The sequence below is a fragment of the Anomaloglossus baeobatrachus genome, chromosome 1, assembly GCF_048569485.1.
Source record: "Anomaloglossus baeobatrachus isolate aAnoBae1 chromosome 1, aAnoBae1.hap1, whole genome shotgun sequence".
In the NCBI taxonomy this organism is placed as follows: Eukaryota; Metazoa; Chordata; class Amphibia; order Anura; family Aromobatidae; genus Anomaloglossus; species Anomaloglossus baeobatrachus.
The window spans coordinates 740,267,150-740,285,755 of NC_134353.1; the positions used below are offsets into that span (position 1 = coordinate 740,267,150).

The window sequence follows — 18,606 nt, forward strand, 5'->3', positions numbered from 1 at the left end:
CAGTCTGTATATCAGCACTTGGACTGTGTTTTATGGATGTTGGAATTTGGCTTAAGAGTTAGATAGTATAAAGGATTCAGAACACCTCATAATCTGTCTTGGTTTGTCCGGTCCAATGATTCTTATTTCTATGGTAAAATAAACTCCCCAGAGAGAGATCAACTTGACCAAGTATTTCCATGTGTAAATCAAAGCAATGTTTTTCTTTCCCTCGAGAGACGAGATCTTCCATTATTTAGATGTCATTCACCCTACGCATCCATTGCATGCCACTATAGTTCAGAACATGAGGTCTACCAGGTTACCATAAATCTACAATGTCCATATTATGTGGTACTAACATAGGAAGCAAATGAAATATTCTCCTGTTAAGACCTCATTCAGCAGGATTAATATGTACTGATCCATATTTTGCTGTTTTAGCCTCCTATCCTTTTCTAATACTGTATACCACTGAAACTAGTAAACGTTAACATTTCCTAAAATATGTCTGATATAATGTGAAGTTGTTCTCATTTTTTGTAGTGATGAGTTCCACACAATATACAGTTATTTGCTTATTGTCACATCATGGCTTGTCTGTTTCCTCTCTATGATCGCATTTTCCAGGTAACAAGGCTCTCCATTACTTCCTCATGGTTTCCAGTCATTGAGCATGTTCTGAAACTGCATGATCCTGATGTCTCATCAGTGTGTCATCATTTGTCACGTCCTCCTAACAGTTTTACACAATTATGTGTAAAAGTGTTATTCAACTGCAACTTCTTTACTTTTCTCCAATAACCATGCAGGTCCCAAAGTCATTGCTCGTCCATAGAAGAGGGAGAGAAACCTAAATTGATGGTGGCCCTAGAGAGAGAACTGTGGCACACGTGTGATTTTTCTTTTTTCCTTTTTTTTTTTTTTTTTTTAATTTCCATCCCCACAGTATATACGCAGCAGCAATATGGGAGTAATGTCTTCCACCCTAAGATAAGAAATCTGCATTAAAAGAAATGTGTGAGATTAGAAGATATCTATACAGTTTATGGCAAAAATAGGACGTCTGGATTGCTTGTTTCTATGGACTTCAATATCTATTGACAATGTGAAAAAGGACCAGATGGGTAAAAAAAATGGAGTTAAAGGGAATCTGTCAGGTCCCATATGTCCTCTAACCTACAAGCAGGGTGATGTGTGGCCTAGAAATCCCTTCCTACCCATCCCGGTGTTGTAATATGAATTTATAAAAAAAAAGTTTTATAACTTGTTCCCTATGTAAATAAGCAGAGGGTCTAGTCCTCTGGGTGTCGCTTCGCCCTGCAACCGTTTGCATGCATTCTGTGGTATCACGCCCCTGTGGGCGTGATACCATGGATTTACATGAGCGAGGTCAGTCGGCTCCTGGAGATCCCGCGCGTGTGCCCTTACCATTCCCGCAGCCTTCTTATCTGGGTGTTTGCTTGTCTGTTTCACAAGCGCACTGCGCATGATCAGAAGACTCCTGCGATTCCGATCATGTGCATAGCACGTCTGAAGCCGGCAAGTAAACACCCAGATAAGAAGGCTGCGCGAATGAGAAGTGCGCACGCGTGAGATCTCCAGGAGCTGACAGTAACGTCGCCCATGTAAATCCATGGTATCACGCCCACAGGGGTGTGATACCACACAAAGCATGCAAACACCCAGGGGGCGAGGCAATGTGATGCCCAGGAGACTAGACCCTCTAATCATTTACATAGGGAACACGTAAGTGGTAATACTTTTTTTTTATTCTACATTCATATTACACAATATTACAACACAGGGATGGTAGGAAGAGGTTTCTTGGCCACATATCACACTGCTTGTAAGTCAGAACGCATATGGGACCTGACAGGTTCCCTTTTAAGCAGAAAAATTTGCCACTCTGGTGAGGCATCCAGTTATATTCTCACAGACCATGACTCCAAAAAAAAAACCAAAAAACAACAAACCCCAGCATCCAGTCCGTTCCATCATGGCAGATGGAGTAAAACAGTCTTGACTTCTACAGCTGTCAACTTGGACGCTTATTAGTCTAGCGACTTTGACACTGAGAATGCCGACTACAGAAGTGAAGCCTGCCATGGTCTTTCTGCCATGGAGGACAGGACAAGATGCTAGATCAGTGCATCTTTTTGGAAAACCCTACTAAATAAATAGTTATTTTGAGGTTAGGAGATGGGCATATGATTGATCTCAGCTAGGAATACGTAAAATACCTCTAGCAGACATGTATAGAGAACGATGTGTGCTATATAACAATAACAATGCTGGACACTGGCTATCCTCTTATGATGGCTCTGCCTTGTATACAAACTTTTCATATAGGATAAAAAAAAATGTATGATGGAAAATTTTGTATTTATAATAGCAGAGTCCCAGGTTTTATCTTTGCCTGAGTGAAACAGAAACCAATTAGAACCCTTTTTATAGTAAAAGGGTTACGTCTGATGGGGTTTACCTTTTTGTTATTAGACAAAAATACAGCTTGCAACAAAACTGATTGTGTTTGTTCTGCAGTATTCTTGTACTGTAGTATTCTTGTACTACAGATGGTTCTAGTGCTGTATTTGTGTAATGGTGATTTTCTTTTTGTATTTATCATCAGAACCACCTTCAGTACTTTGACTACAAGAATAAAACTTAATACTGTGAAGAAAGTTTATATTGGGCTGACCTGACATTGCACTTGAATAGCATGAAAATAGAATTCCCAGTATGTCCCTAATAATGGTAAGGAGATGCTAGGAGTTATTAGCCATCATCACGCTGTGGACCATACTGGAACCACAGTACTGATGAGCTGCAGACAGTATCACAAATAAACCTTTCTTCGTCGCTCTATTGGGAGACCCAGACGATTGGGTGTATAGCACTGCCTCCGGAGGCCACACAAAGCAATTACACTAAAAAGTGTAAGGCCCCTCCCCTTCTGGCTATACACCCCCAGTGGGATCACTGGCTCACCAGTTTTCTGCTTTGTGCGAAGGAGGTCAGACATCCACGCATAGCTCCACTGTTTGTAGTCAGCAGTAGCTGCTGGCTATATCGGATGGAAGAAAAGAGGGCCCATATGGGGCCCCCAGCATGCTCCCTTCTCACCCGCGGTGGTGCTTGTAAGGTTGAGGTACCTATTGCTGGTACAGAGGCTGGAGCCCACATGCTGTTTTCCTTCCACATCCCCTGGAGGGCTCTGTGGAAGTGGGATCTTGCCGGCCCCCAAGCCCTGGGGCCGGGCTCCATCCACAGACCCATAGAACCTGCTGGATTTGGAGCGGGAGTGCCGTTCAGGGACAAGGCCCTGCAACTTTCAGGTACTCTGTGTCCCCGGCAGGCACGGACACTCTCAGGCTTGCTGAGCGTTATAGTGCGCCGGGGACAGTAGCGCTGTGCGCCGGGGTTAGGTCACTGCAGCTTTGCTGAGTGACGTTTCATGTTGGGAACTACTGCGCCGACCGCGGCGGCGCAGCTGCGACTTGTAGTGCGCCGGGGACTTTGCGCCGACCGCGCTTTTACGGCGGCGGCGCTTCTAACTTTAGCCCCCGGCTTCTGCGGCCTAGTGCCGCTTCGTTCCCGCCCCCACCCTGTCAATCAGGGTAGGGGAGAGACGCTGCTCAATTAACAGCGCCGAGGGCTGGAGCTTTATTTACATGCTCCAGCCCTCTCACTAGGCACAGGGGGAAGCAGACTTCCCGCTCTTCGTCGGTGTACGCCCAGGGCCCGCCCCCCCTCTCCACAAGGACGCCGGCAGCCATTACACATGCGGTCTGGCTGGGGAAAGGCAGCAGGCTCTGGGAGACCCAGACTAGAGGGATTTCTGGCGTCCACACACCGCTCCTAAGCGGGCGGTAAGCAGCACAGTAGTGCTGGCCCCTCTAGTGCCTCAGTGTTATATTAGTGTACTTTTTTCTTGGTACCATATATATATATATATATATATATATTTATATAGTGCACTGTAAGGTCGCTTCTTGGCTGGACACCCTGTACTGCTCTGAGGAGGCAGCAACATGTCATCCGCAAAACGCAAGGGTGCCAAGGCACAGGCTGTGTACACTGTTTGTACTGCATGTGGGGCTAATCTACCAGCAGGCTCCAACGACTCTCATTGTGTGCAATGTTCAGTCCCAGTGGCACTTCGTCAGCCAGAGCCTATTGTGGTGGTAGCCCAGGCAGAGGCGCCTGTGAACCCTGCCCCGGTGACGGGGACAGACTTTGCAGTTTTTGCTGATAAAATGTCTGTGACTATGGCAAAAATCCTGGAGACCTTGCAGTCCAGGCCAGTTGCTCAGACCATGGACACTGCTGTGTCTATGCTCTCCGGTCCCCCTCAGTTGGAACTAATCCGTACTTCAGGGGGGTCTCAAGCATCACAGGCGGAAGTCTCTGACTCAGATGACAGTCCCAGGCAGCCTAAGCGAGCTCGCTGGGAAAGACCCTCCACGTCTTCACACTGTTCAGGGTCTCAGCGACAAGAGTCTCTCTGTGATGAGACTGAGGACGGTGACCAGGAGTCTAATCCTGAGGCCCCTCTCAATCTGGATGCCCCTGATGGTGACGCCATGGTTGATGACCTTATATCGGCAATTAATAGGCTGTTGGATATTTCTCCCCCAGCCCCTTCTGCAGAGGAGGCAGCTGCACAGCAGGAGAAGTTCCATTTCCTATATCCCAAGCGTAAATTAAGTGCTTTTTTGGACCACTCTGACTTCAGAGAATCGATCCAGAAACACGACGCTCATCCAGACAAGCGTTTCTCTAAACGTTCTAAGGATACCCGTTATCCTTTTCCCTCTGAGGTGGCCAAACGCTGGACCCAGTGTCCAAAGGTGGATCCCCCAATTTCCAAGCTTGCGGCTAGATCCATAGTCGCAGTAGAGGATGGCGCTTCACTTAAAGATGCCAACGACAGACAGATGGACCTTTGGTTGAAATCTGTCTATGAATCTATCGGCGCGTCGTTTGCTCCAGCATTCGCGGCCGTGTGGGCACTCCAAGCTATTTCAGCTGGTTTAGCACAGGTGGATGCTTTCATACATCCAGCAGTGCCGCAAGTGGCGTCCCTAACTTCGCAAATGTCTGCGTTTGCGACCTATGCTATCAATGCTGTCCTAGAATCTACGAGCCGTACCGCTATGGCGTCCGCCAATTCTGTGGTTTTGCGCAGAGCCTTGTGGTTAAAGGACTGGAAAGCAGATGCTGGTTCCAAAAAATGCTTAACCAGCTTGCCATTATCTAGAGACAGACTGTTTGGTGAGCCATTGGCTGAAATCATAAAACAGTCCAAGGGTAAGGACTCTTCCTTACCACAGCCCAGAGCAAGTAAACCTCAACAGAAAAAGTGGCAGTCGAGGTTTCGGTCCTTTCGAGGCTCGGGCAAGGCCCAATTCTCCTCGTCCAAAAGGACTCAGAAAGAACAAGGGAGCTCAGATTCCTGGCGGGCTCACTCACGCCCCAGGAAAACAAATGGAGGAACCGCTTCCAAAGCGGCTACCTCATGACTTTCGGCCTCCTCCCTCCGCATCCTCAGTCGGTGGCAGCCTCTCCCGCTTTTGCGACATTTGGCTGTCACAGGTCAAAGACCGGTGGGTAACAGACATTCTGTCTCACGGGTACAGAATCGAGTTCAGTTCTCGGCCTCCACTTCGGTTCTTCAGAACCTCCCCACACCCCAACCGAGCAGATGCCCTGCTGCAGGCGGTGGACTCTCTAAGAGCAGAAGGAGTCGTGATCCCTGTCCCCCCTCAAGAACGGGGGCGAGGATTTTACTCCAATCTCTTTGTGGTTCCAAAAAAGGACGGCTCCTTCCGTCCTGTTCTGGACCTAAAACTGCTCAACAAGCATGTGAACGCCAGGCGGTTCCGGATGGAATCCCTCCGCTCAGTCATTGCCTCAATGTCTCAAGGAGATTTCCTAGCATCAATAGACATCAAAGATGCTTATCTCCACGTGCCGATTGCTACAGAGCACCAATGCTTTCTACGCTTCGTGATAGGAGACGACCATCTTCAGTTCGTAGCTCTGCCATTTGGTCTGGCGACAGCCCCTCGGGTGTTCACCAAGATCATGGCGGCAGTGGTAGCAGTCTTGCACTCTCACGGACACTCTGTGATCCCTTACTTGGACGATCTACTGGTCAAGGCACCCTCTCAAGAGGCATGCCAACTCAGCCTGAATGTTGCACTGGAGACTCTCCAGGCGTTCGGGTGGATCATCAACTTCCCAAAGTCAAATCTGTCACCGACCCAATCACTAACGTATCTTGGCATGGAGTTTCATACTCTATCAGCGATAGTGAAGCTTCCGCTGGACAAGCAGCGGTCTCTACAGACTGGGGTGCAGGCTCTCCTTCAAAGTCAGCCGCACTCCTTAAGACGCCTCATGCACTTCCTCCGGAAGATGGTGGCGGCAATAGAGGCGGTTCCGTTTGCGCAGTTTCATCTGCGTCCACTTCAATGGGACATTCTCCGCCAATGGGACGGGAAGTCAACATCCCTGGACAGGAAAGTCTCCCTTTCCCAGACGGCCAAAGACTCTCTGCAGTGGTGGCTTCTTCCCACCTCATTATCACAGGGAAGATCCTTCCTACCACCGTCTTGGGCGGTGGTCACGACAGATGCGAGTCTGTCAGGGTGGGGAGCAGTCTTTCTCCACCACAGAGCTCAGGGTACGTGGTCTCAGCAGGAGTCCACCCTTCAGATCAATGTTCTGGAAATCAGAGCAGTGTATCTTGCCCTACTAGCCTTCCAGCAGTGGCTGGAAGGAAGGCAGATCCGAATTCAGTCGGACAACTCCACAGCGGTGGCATACATCAACCACCAAGGGGGAACACGCAGTCGGCAAGCCTTCCAGGAAGTCCGGCGGATTCTGATGTGGGTGGAAGCCACGGCCTCCACCATATCCGCGGTTCACATCCCCGGCGTAGAAAACTGGGAAGCAGACTTCCTCAGTCGCCAGGGCATGGACGCAGGGGAATGGTCCCTTCACCCAGACGTGTTTCAGGAAATCTGTCGCCGCTGGGGGGTGCCGGACGTCGACCTAATGGCGTCACGGCACAACAACAAGGTCCCAACCTTCATGGCACGGTCTCGCGATCAAAGAGCGCTGGCGGCAGACGCCCTAGTGCAAGATTGGTCGCAGTTCCGGCTCCCTTATGTGTTTCCACCTCTGGCACTCTTGCCCAGAGTGCTACGCAAGATCAGATCCGATTGCAGCCGCGTCATACTTGTCGCCCCAGACTGGCCGAGGAGGGCGTGGTATCCGGATCTGTGGCAGCTCACGGTCGGCCAACCGTGGGCACTCCCACACCGACCAGACTTACTGTCCCAAGGGCCGTTTTTCCATCGGAATTCTGCGGCCCTGAACCTGACTGTGTGGCCATTGAGTCCTGGATCCTAACGTCTTCAGGATTGTCCCAAGGTGTCGTTGCCACCATGAGACAGGCTAGGAAGCCCACGTCCGCTAAGATCTACCACAGAACGTGGAGGATATTTTTATCCTGGTGCTCTGCTCAGGGAGTGTCTCCCTGGCCATTTGCATTGCCTACCTTTCTTTCTTTCCTGCAATCTGGGTTAGAAAAAGGTTTGTCGCTCGGCTCCCTTAAAGGTCAGGTCTCGGCGCTATCCGTCTTTTTTCAGAGGCGTTTGGCACGCCTTCCTAAGGTGCGCACGTTCCTACAGGGGGTTTGTCATATCGTACCCCCGTACAAGCGGCCGTTAGATCCATGGGATCTGAACAGGGTACTAGTTGCCCTCCAGAAGCCGCCCTTCGAGCCTCTGAAGGAGGTTTCACTTTCTAGACTATCACAGAAAGTGGCTTTTCTGGTAGCGATCACATCTCTTCGGAGAGTGTCTGAGCTGGCAGCACTATCATCCAAGGCTCCCTTCCTGGTCTTCCACCAGGACAAGGTTGTGCTGCGTCCTATTCAGGAGTTTCTCCCGAAGGTGGTATCCTCTTTTCATCTTAATCAGGATATCTCTTTGCCTTCGTTTTGTCCTCATGCAGTTCATCGGTATGAGAAGGATTTACATTTGTTAGATCTGGTGAGAGCACTCAGAATCTACATTTCCCGCACGGCGCCCTTGCGCCGTTCGGATGCACTCTTTGTCCTTGTCGCTGGTAAGCGCAAAGGGTCGCAGGCTTCTAAAGCCACCCTGGCTCGATGGATCAAAGAACCAATTCTTGAAGCCTACCGTTCTGCTGGGCTTCCGGTTCCATCAGGGCTGAAGGCCCATTCTACCAGAGCCGTGGGTGCATCCTGGGCATTACGACACCAGGCTACGGCTCAACAGGTGTGCCAGGCAGCTACCTGGTCGAGTCTGCACACTTTCACCAAACATTATCAGGTGCATACCTATGCTTCGGCGGACGCCAGCCTAGGTAGAAGAGTCCTGCAGACGGCAGTTACCTCCCCGTAGGGGAGGGCTGTCTTGCAGCTCTAACATGAGGTATTTCTTTACCCACCCAGGGACAGCTTTTGGACGTCCCAATCGTCTGGGTCTCCCAATAGAGCGACGAAGAAGAAGGGAATTTTGTTACTTACCGTAAATTCCTTTTCTTCTAGCTCTTATTGGGAGACCCAGCACCCGCCCTGTTGTCCTTCGGGATTGTTGGTTTGTTTGCGGGTACACATGTTGTTCATGTTGAACGGTTTTCAGTTCTCCGATGTTACTCGGAGAGAATTTGTTTAAACCAGTTATTGGCTTTCCTCCTTCTTGCTTTTGCACTAAAACTGGTGAGCCAGTGATCCCACTGGGGGTGTATAGCCAGAAGGGGAGGGGCCTTACACTTTTTAGTGTAATTGCTTTGTGTGGCCTCCGGAGGCAGTGCTATACACCCAATCGTCTGGGTCTCCCAATAAGAGCTAGAAGAAAAGGAATTTACGGTAAGTAACAAAATTCCCTTCTTACATCCAGAAACCCCACAGGTGAAGTGTTTTTTGATTGGAATCATTCTTATCTCTTTCATCTCTATTTGGTCAAATGCCAGGAGGGTTTTTCACATCCCCAACTCATCTCTGCAGATTTCCCTGGTCTCCGACATTCTGAAGCACATCCTGAGACAGTGCTCTTAACATGTCCTGAAAAAAAAACCCCAAAAAAACGAAAATTCGCTCAAAAAATAGTGTGAATAATGCTGGCGTCACACGAGACGATCCATCGTGTGATGTCGTCGGGGTCACGGTTTTCGTGACGCACATCCAGCATCGTTCACGACGTCTTCTCGTGTGACGCCTATGTGCGACTCCAAACGATCACTAATCTGTTAAAAATCGTGGATCGTGTACTTGTCGCTCATTTTTTTTAAAAATCGTTTATTCTTATTTGCGCAGGTTGTTCATCGTTCCCGGGGCAGCACACGTCGCTCCTTGAGACACCCGGGGAACGATGAACACAGCTTACCTGCGTCCCGCCGGCAATGCGGAAGGAAGGAGGTGGGCGGGAAGTTACATCCCGCTCATCTCCGCCCCTCCGCTTCTATTGGCCGACCGCTGTGTGACGTCGCTGTGACGCCGAACGTCCATCCCACTTCAGGAAGTGGATGTTCGCCGCCCACAGCGAGGTCGTCCGGCAGGTAAGTATGTGTGACAGCGGTTAAACTACTTTGTGCGCCATGGGCAACTAATTGCCCGTGACGCACAAACGACGGGGGCGGGTACGATCGCTTATGCGATCGCACAATAAATCATCCCGTGTGACGCCCGCTTAAGACTTTAGAAATTTGGTTTATTTTGCTCCTTCTTTAAAACCACCTTCTTCACCAAAAAAAGGGGGGAAAAAACAGCCACAAAGACGCTGAGTGTGAACATATTTAATTGCACATAAATTACATATGGCTGAGCCATTCATTCCTTAATGTATAGTCTGGTAGTTATAAGTATGTAAATCTGATGAATAAAATAGGAAGGTCCAGCTCAAATAAACAATTTCTTCTTTATTTCTTGATAAATTCAAGTACACGAGACATCAAACACGCACAAGAAAACCGCTATAGTGGCATATGCATCAGCACGTTTCTGGTGTGCTTCCTCCCCATGATCCTGTTTGAAATCGGTTTTAGCCTGCCAAAAAGTTTCTGTATAACTTTTTTGTTAACATTCTAATGGATGGTTACTGGACATGTGATCTTCGCCTAGGACTTGAAATGCTCCCGCTGTATACTAAAGTGCACTACCTTTCACTAGTGGTCCAATGTCAGGATATTGTTACCATAACAAATGTGAATGTAGGTGGATCTGCTCTTTTGTAGGTAGTATTATTCCCTCACAGCTCATACGTGTGTTATACCATTTGTATTACATATTATTTTTTATTATTATTATGATGCTTAATGTACTATAATGATATTTTGTTTTTGCTGTCTGTGTCTGTTTCCATCAGGATGTTTACAGCCATAATGCCCATGGTAGCAGCTGGATTGATTGCAGATGATCCCACATTGCAGCCAATCAGCAGGCTTATCTCTCTTGTAGGACCCGTTTTCATTGCCTTTGTATTGCGCTTGTCACTTTTTGTGCATGGAGTGGGTGTGCTGCTATCATGTGTTAAATCTGCCGCCATTCTGATTGGCTGATTGTGGGATTGTTGAAATGAGAATCATGCATCCGGCTGCCAATCAGAATAGCCAGCCAGTGTCCTCTCACAGATTCAGGGAAAGGACGGCCACTAAACCAGTTACGATTATAACCGCTAACAAGAATATAAAGGTATATTGTACTTTTAGCCGGGAGGGCTGTGAGTAGCTCTTGTATGCGACGGGTATCTGCCTGAGTCATGGTGGTATTAAGACTTTGCAGGGCCCGGGTGCCATTCTGCCTCCGGAGCCTGTCTGGTTCATATGCCTCTGACCTCACAGTCGAGGTCCCCCTAAGAGTATCTGTGACCTCAGAGTCATTCAGGCTGTTCCCAGGTGTGTGACGCCCCCTCTCTCCTTCAGCACAGTCTGTTGCCCTGAGCTGTCTGGTGCTCCAGAGGCTCAGCACCGCCATTATCCTCCTGCCTCCCACGTAGTGCCCGCCCGCCGGGGCCCATACCTGCAGGTCTGGACAAAGCTTGAATTGGGAATACTGAGGCCGGAGGGACAGTCTCCATTGGGAATACTGAGGCCGGAGGGACAGTCTCCTGGGTGTCGAGAACCACCATCTCCACAGCAGCTCCTCTGCCCGTTGCATCTCCCACGGCATCCTGCTCTCCTGTCTCCGCTGTGCTGCTGCAGGCGCCATTGCTGAGCCCAGCCTGGATTTTGTAGATTGTCGCCCACCTTGAAAAATCCAGGAGACCACTGCACTGCTGCTTCGGGAGGCAGGGGGGGTGTTCAGGGCCACTGCAGCCTTACTCCTGGACATCTTCTGCAGTTCATCCGGTGGGTAAAGCGTGATTGCCGTCTGGGTCCGAGGAGCTCCTATGAGGGACTTCTTCACGCCGCCATGGTTAAGCCACGTGTAGTGTACAGTGTACAACCTTCTTCTTTTTTTTTTTTTTTTTTTTTTTTTTGTTTTGTTGATTGCAGTGAAGTGTATTATTATTCCCAACCCTGGATAATCAATAGTAGCAATGGATCTTCCTTGCACTCGGGGAGCTTCCCCCTGGTATCGGACCAATCTGCAGAATATTATTTACGTTATTCCTTAATAGGATATAATAAGTCTAAAAAGACATTGGATAAAATGGTGGTTGATTGAGGAGTGTAAGAAAAGAACATTTGGAGATAAGATTTTCTGTACACCTATGTAATACTTGATACTACCTTGACTGCCGTGCGGTGGTGCGTGCACTGTGCATGTGCTGTAGTGTGGCACTGTCTAACTGCATGCTTAACTTACCACTTGGATTGATGCCAGATCTTAACTTTACAGATCTCATTTAACCAATATTTTACTTTGTACTAGCCAGAGTCATGTATTTGTAATATATCTGTCCCTTCACACTATTGATTTATGTAGATGATATCTCTTTAGTTAACTTATATTGCTGCTCCAAAGTAAAGCAACGACTTTTATAGGCTTTGTTGTGGGTTTTAACTTTTACACTTATATTCATATTTTGAAAAACGTTAACCATGCATATGATATCCATGTTCTTCACAGGGAATCTGTCATAAGGTTTATATTATCTAATCTAAAAGCAACATAATGTGGGGATAGAGAAGCTGATTACAGCGATGTGTCACTTACTGAGCTGTGTATTGCGGTTTAAATAAAATCAGGAGATTATCACTACAGGACTAACTGCCTCATGCTTCCTAGTCCTCTGCTTTCTGTAACCCTGCTACCGATTACCGTCCCTGACAGAAGTTCTGTCGCTTATCCATGTTATGTAAATAAAAGCTTATAACCGGACTTTAAATTCATCAATTGGTTTTATAAATTACTCTTTAGAAAGCTGAAACCCTCCCAAATTTGGTTTAGGTTATAAAGTTGCTACAAAGCTGAAATATTGATCATTTAATAAACACAGGTCAGATTTTGGCAAGACAAAAGTTTTCTCGCCCACAGAACGTAATGTGAAATTCAAACAAATTAACTTCTAATACAAAGATATGTTGCATAACATTGGTGAATGAAGTTGTGGTGCTATTAGAGCCATATTTAATATTTTGTGTGACTTCCATGAGCTTGAAGGACTGCTTCCATGCGGTTCAACAATGATTTATACAATTTATTGATGAAGAAATCAGGAATAGCAAAGAATGCAGTCTTACATGCCTCCCAGACTTCATTTAGATTCTTTGGTTTTGTCTTCTAAGCTTCCTCTTTCATCCTATGCCAAACATGCTCCACGATGTTCATGTCTGGTGACTGGGCTGGCCAGTCCTTGAGCACCTTGATCTTCTTTGCTAGGAGGAAATTTGTTGTAGAGATGGATGTATGAGATGGAGCACTATCCTGCTGCAGAATCTGACCCCTTTTTATGATTGGGAATGTAAGCGGTAGCTCATACTTCTTAATATTTTAGGCTATTGCCTTCCACCTTGCAAATGTTTCGCACACCCCCCATACTGAATGTAACCCCAGACCATGATCTTTCCACCACCAAACTTAACTGTTTTCTGGATCCATAGGGGCTCCAGTAGGTCTCCTGCAGTATTTGCGGCGGCTGTGGTGTAATTCAACTGAAGATTCATCAGAGAAATCCACCTTCTGCCACTTTTCCAGCATCCATCTGTTTAGCAGGCTGTGGGACTTGGCAAATGCCTCACGTTTTTTTTCTTCCAAACAGTTTTTATTGATTTTACATATTCTACACAATATCGTATCATACGAAGTATTATCAGGTACATTGACATAAAATAAGTCAAAATTATAGAATCCAAACTTAACTTACATGAAACAAACCCTTAAGTCCCTGTGCCACTCTTTAATATTTCTACTGTTGACGCCGTGCCTTGGTCATGTCATACCATCTTACCCTTGTCCTTCACCTTAGTCCCCGCTAAGTAATCCTCAATTTTCCCAAGCTGCCCTGGATTTCACTCAGAAGGTACCACTCCGTATTCCTAAAAGGTGCCACTAAATGATCTATTTCTTCCTGTTTAAGATAAACTTCAATAAAAGTTTTCCACCTACTAAAAAATTTGGTAGTCTTATTGTCTTTGTCCCTTTCTGCTTCTAGTTTCTCCATCCTCAAAAGATTATGTAATTCCCCGATGACTTCCCCTGTGGATGGAGCCTCCTCCTGTATCCAATGCTTTAGGATGCACCTTTTAGCTATCATAGCTATATCATGTATGATTGCAAATGTCTTTTTGTCCCGAGAATTCAGACCCCCTCTCACTCCGCCCTCAAAGAAGTGAAAAATCCACACCATTAGCTCTGGTTTGCAGGAAATTTTCCATGTTGTCTGGGCTAGTGTTCCGACTTGATTCCAGAACCTCTTTATCATCCTGCATTCCCACAGGCCATGTAGCATGTCTGTTTTTTCTTTATGGCACTTAGGACACCGTGCCTCCCTGCCCGGTATGTTGAAACCCAAAACTGCCCTGTGTAATATCCTAAATTGGGTGTCTCTCCAGCTCTCATTGGTGACTTGTTTCCGCATCTGAACCCATCCTTTCAATATGACCTCCACCACTTCTTGCCCTTTCAGTTGTTTTTTCCATGCTAAAAGTGTACGACTATCTTCCCGGGATATTAGCACACCTCTAAATGTTCGGTATATTCGAGAGACATTCAAATTTGTTACATCGCCTTCCATAAGCTCGTCAATCATACTCTTGTTCAGTTCCCTACCAATCTCACCCAGCTCTCTCATTATTCCATGTTTCAATTGTTCGTACTGAATAATGTGGAAGCCATTGAGGTTGTATTTATCAAGCACTTCCCGACCTGTCATCCACCTTCTCTCTTCCACATTCATTACATCTGTCATTCTCCTAACGCCCTTCTCTTTCCATTTGAGGAATAGTCTATTCTCTCTCCCCTGGGGGAAGTTTGGTGATGCCCAAGGATTTAGGTATTTTGATACCTTCCATGAAAGTCCCAATTTCCGTCTTACCAATCTCCAGGCCAACATGGTGTCTCGGAATATAATGGAGTTTCTTATGTGACCTTCAACCTTGGACAATGGGGAGTGAAGAATAGACGTCAGATCCCATGGCTCAACGTACTTGAGTTCCATACCATAATCCGAGTGCCTACTAGTTCCTCTCAGCCAATCGATCACGTGTCTCATGATGCACACAATGTTATACCCTCTGACGTCCGGAAAATGTATCCCTCCCTCCTCCACAGACTTCATCAGCGTGCGCAGCTTTATTCTGGGTTTCCTTCCCCTCCAAATAAAATCTGCATACGCTGAGTTGAGTCTGTTGACATCCCTTAGTGTTAACAATAATGGAATCGTTTGGAAGGGATACAGCAGTCTAGGGAAGCTCATCATTTTTATGAGGTGACATCTTGCCAGTAATGGCAGGGGTAGTCCCTTCCAGCCCTTCAATTGATTTATGATTTTTCTGATCAGTGGACCATAGTTCATTTTATAAATTGATTGCACCGACCTTCCTACATGTACTCCCAGGTATTTGACTGATGTTTGTGCTACCGGAATTCCATTCACATGCCCATCGCTTAACATACCCCCAGCTGGCCCTTGGTCCCTGCCCAGGAATAGCAACTCACATTTCTTTTTATTTAATTTAAAACCTGAAAAGGTGCCAAATTTTTCTATCATGCTAAGTGTCCGGGGCAGGTCCGCACCAGGATCCCCCATGAATAGAATCACGTCATCAGCAAAAAGCGCTATCTTCATTTCTGTACCCCTTATGTTGATCCCTTTAAAACTTTTATGACCCTGCAGCACTCTTGATAGGGGTTCAATTGCCAGGTTAAATAACAATGGGGATAGCGGGCATCCTTGTCTCGTCCCTTTCTTCAGGGGGAACACGTCGGACAAAAAACCCGGGGTGTGGATCCTTGCTCCTGAGTTGGCATATAGACTGTTAATATAGAGTCTCATCTTACCTATGATCCCCGCGGCCTCCATCACCTTGTCTAACCAGCTCCAGTTAACATTGTCGAACGCTTTCTCGGCGTCGAGTGTGACTAATGCAGGACTTACCCCCCCCCTTCGTGCGCCCCAATCTCACTGCGTCTACCACTAGAATCGTCTTCCTAATGTTGGTCACCGCATTTCTCCCTTTTATGAACCCTACCTGATGTTCTGAAATTAACCTAGGTAAGACCGTGGCCAATCTGTCCGCCATGATTTTAGACATTATTTTTAAGTCCTGGTTGATGAGCGAGATGGGCCGATAACTCGAAGGGTCGTCCAGGTCCTTGTTTCCCTTGGGTATTAATTTAATGTATGCTATATTGGCATTTTTAGGGATTTCTGTTCCCCCCAGAATTGCGTTAAAGACTGAAGTTAGATCCGGAGAAATCAGATCCTTGAGGACTTTGTAAAATTCGCTGTTGAAACCATCGGGCCCTGGAGCCTTATCAGTACTAAGTTCCCCAATTGTTTTTGAAACCTCCTCCTCTGTGATATCTGCGTTTAAGACTTCCAGTTCCTCCTCCGTTAAGCTAGATAATTGGGCTTGCCTTAGCCACTCCGCCTCCTCAGTCATGTCGTTATGTCCTGGCCCGTACAACTTTCTGTAATATTCTTCCAAGACCTTATTAATTTCCTTGGGATCCGATGTCACCCCTCCACCCTTTATTTTCATTTTAGAGATTACCATCATCTTTCTGTTGCCCCTTGCTAAATTTGCCAACATCCTCCCCGCCTTATTCCCAAATCTATGAAGATCCGCCTCTTTATGTGACCAGAATAGTTGTTCCTTTTTTTTTGCCCACTCGTCAAAGTCTCTCTTGGCCGCCATCCACCTATCTTTTGCCGTGATAGACCTGTCTGTCAGATAGTTGGTATACGCTAGTCGCACTGCCTCGCTGTGAAAATTGTATTTCACGTTCGTCTTTCGTTTAACCATGGCCGCATACCCCACCAAGCGTCCTCTCAAGACCGCTTTCGCCGTTTCCCAGAATAATACTGGCGTCGCCCTATGTTCCTTATTATTTTCTGAGAACTCTTCCCACCATTCCTTTATTATCTTGTGAAAATTGTCCTGTCTTAGGAGAAACGACGGGAATCTCCATATAATGTCTGATCCTCTCTTGAATTTCTCTCTAAGACCCACTCTCACCGGACTGTGATCTGAGATCACCATACTCTCAATCATGCAGTTCTGCACACCATTTTCCAATTCCAAAGACAACCAAATCTGATCTATACGAGACCAACTGTTATGTGGGTGAGAGAAGTGCGTGTACTCTCGGTCATGTGGGTGAGTTACTCTCCAAATGTCTTTTAGTCCTACATCCTCCAACGAAACCTCTCTGTGGGCTGAGCCCTTGTCCCCTTGTCCCACCACACCCTCTCCCTTGCTTCTGTCCTCCGCTGAGTCTGGCACTGCATTAAAGTCCCCCGCCACTATGATGTTAGTTTCCCTATCTGAGAGAATTATGGATTTTATGGTGTCATGGAACTGATTCTGTTTCGAGTTTGGGCCATACACATTATATATACTGAGTGTTCCCGCTGGGCTGGTAATTGTTAAATGCTGCCATCTTCCTTGATCATCCTCTTCCTGAGCCACCACTTCATGGCTAAGCTGTTTGTTTATCAAAATCATTGTGCCCGCCTTCCTTCCCTGTGCCGCTGCCCCATATACTGAACCCACCCAGTATTTTTTCATGCGGAAAAAATCTTCCCTCCCTAAGTGAGTTTCTTGTAGAAGCGCAATATCAGTTTTTAGTCTTTTCAAGTGTCTTAATATCATTGCTCGCTTGTTAGGTGATCTAAGGCCCTTAACATTCCACGTTATTAGTTGCACCATGTTTGTCTAAATGGTTTGCTCTTGGTGATACTGCCCTTCAAGACCTCGACTGTAAGAGAGACACGACTGTCAACAATGCACTCACAAGTGGTTCCTACAGAATGGCATTTCTTTTCCCCAACTCTAAAATAAACCCCTATACAACATATGAAAAATATAAATCCTATAACTACCAAACAGGTTTTCCCTTTAAAGGGACTTTCGGCTCTTTTTGCCATGTTAGTGACTTCCCTTCTTCCTGGCCAAATTATGAGTCTCCCTAATCACCCCCCTGATAAACAAATTCTATGTTTCTTTCCCCCGAGTATCGCACAACAACCTTAGGTATTATGCAAGGAATAAAACAATATGTCATATATAGTAGAACTTTAGCGAGAGTTCTTCCGCTGGCTTAGTCCTGATTTTGTGGGACCTTCCTTTCAACCCGTTCGGATCCACTGTATTGAGATCTGAAAGAAAATCCAGAGAGAGAGAAGCAGAGCCCAGAAAAGAGAGAAAAAGAAGAGAGTGAAGAGGAAAAAGAGAAAGGTGAGGAAGAAAAGAGAGACGAAGAAGAAGAGGAGGACAAAACAGGGGAAAGAGCAGAAGAAAAAGAGAGGAGAAAAAGAAGAGAGAGGAGAAGGGGAAGGAGAGAGAGAGAAAAGAGGAAGAGGGGAGAAAAAGAAGGGGAAAGAGAAGAAGAGGAAGAAGAAGAGAGAGGAGAAGAAGAAGAGGAGAGAAGAGAAGAAAAAGAGAGAGAAGAAGAGAGAAAAAGAGGAAGAGAAAGGGGAGGAAAAAGAGAGGAGGAGGAAAAGAAAAAAAAAAAAGGGGGGGAGGAGAAGAAGTATAAGGAGAAAGAAAAGCAGAAGGAGAAGAAGAAGGTAGAAGAAGAAGGAAAAGAAAAAGAAGAAGAGGAAGGAGAAGAGAGAGAGGAAGCAGAAAAAGGACCTCTCATCCTCTCCTCTCCCCCGTCACCGAAGGTAGGAAAAACGATTGGTTCCCTCTCCGTCCCTCTCACACCGACCCCCCCCCCCCCTCGGCCCGCTCCCCCTCCTTGGTCAAGGGGTTCAGAGAAAAGCCAGTAAAAATCAGTTCAAGAGTCATCACGTGACTTGGTGGCTCTCAAGGGTGCTGCTCCCTGAAGTCCGGTCTGGGGCTAGGTTGCTGTGCTGGACTCCGATTCCCCTCTCCGTTGGTCTCAGGGTGTGTTTGCCTGCTGTGTTGTCCGTCCCCTCTTCCTGAACCTGTAGAGGAGCCTTTTCTGTAATTTCCTCCTTCATTAGATCTCCTCTC

At 46.8% G+C, this 18,606-nt stretch overlaps 1 protein-coding gene across 2 annotated transcripts in view; it reads left to right on the forward strand.

Moving 5' to 3' along the window:
* RILPL1 (Rab interacting lysosomal protein like 1) overlaps nucleotides 1-18,606 on the forward strand; it is an 83,264-nt gene that overhangs the window by 57,537 nt on the left and 7,121 nt on the right. The window contains exon 7 of one of the 2 annotated variants that reach the window (XM_075322767.1): nucleotides 10,383-10,470. The exons of the other annotated variant lie outside the window; for it this stretch is intronic. Within the exon in view, the coding sequence (XP_075178882.1) occupies nucleotides 10,383-10,470 (88 nt within the window). The remainder of the gene's footprint in view (nucleotides 1-10,382; nucleotides 10,471-18,606) is intronic. 2 annotated transcript variants of the gene reach the window in all.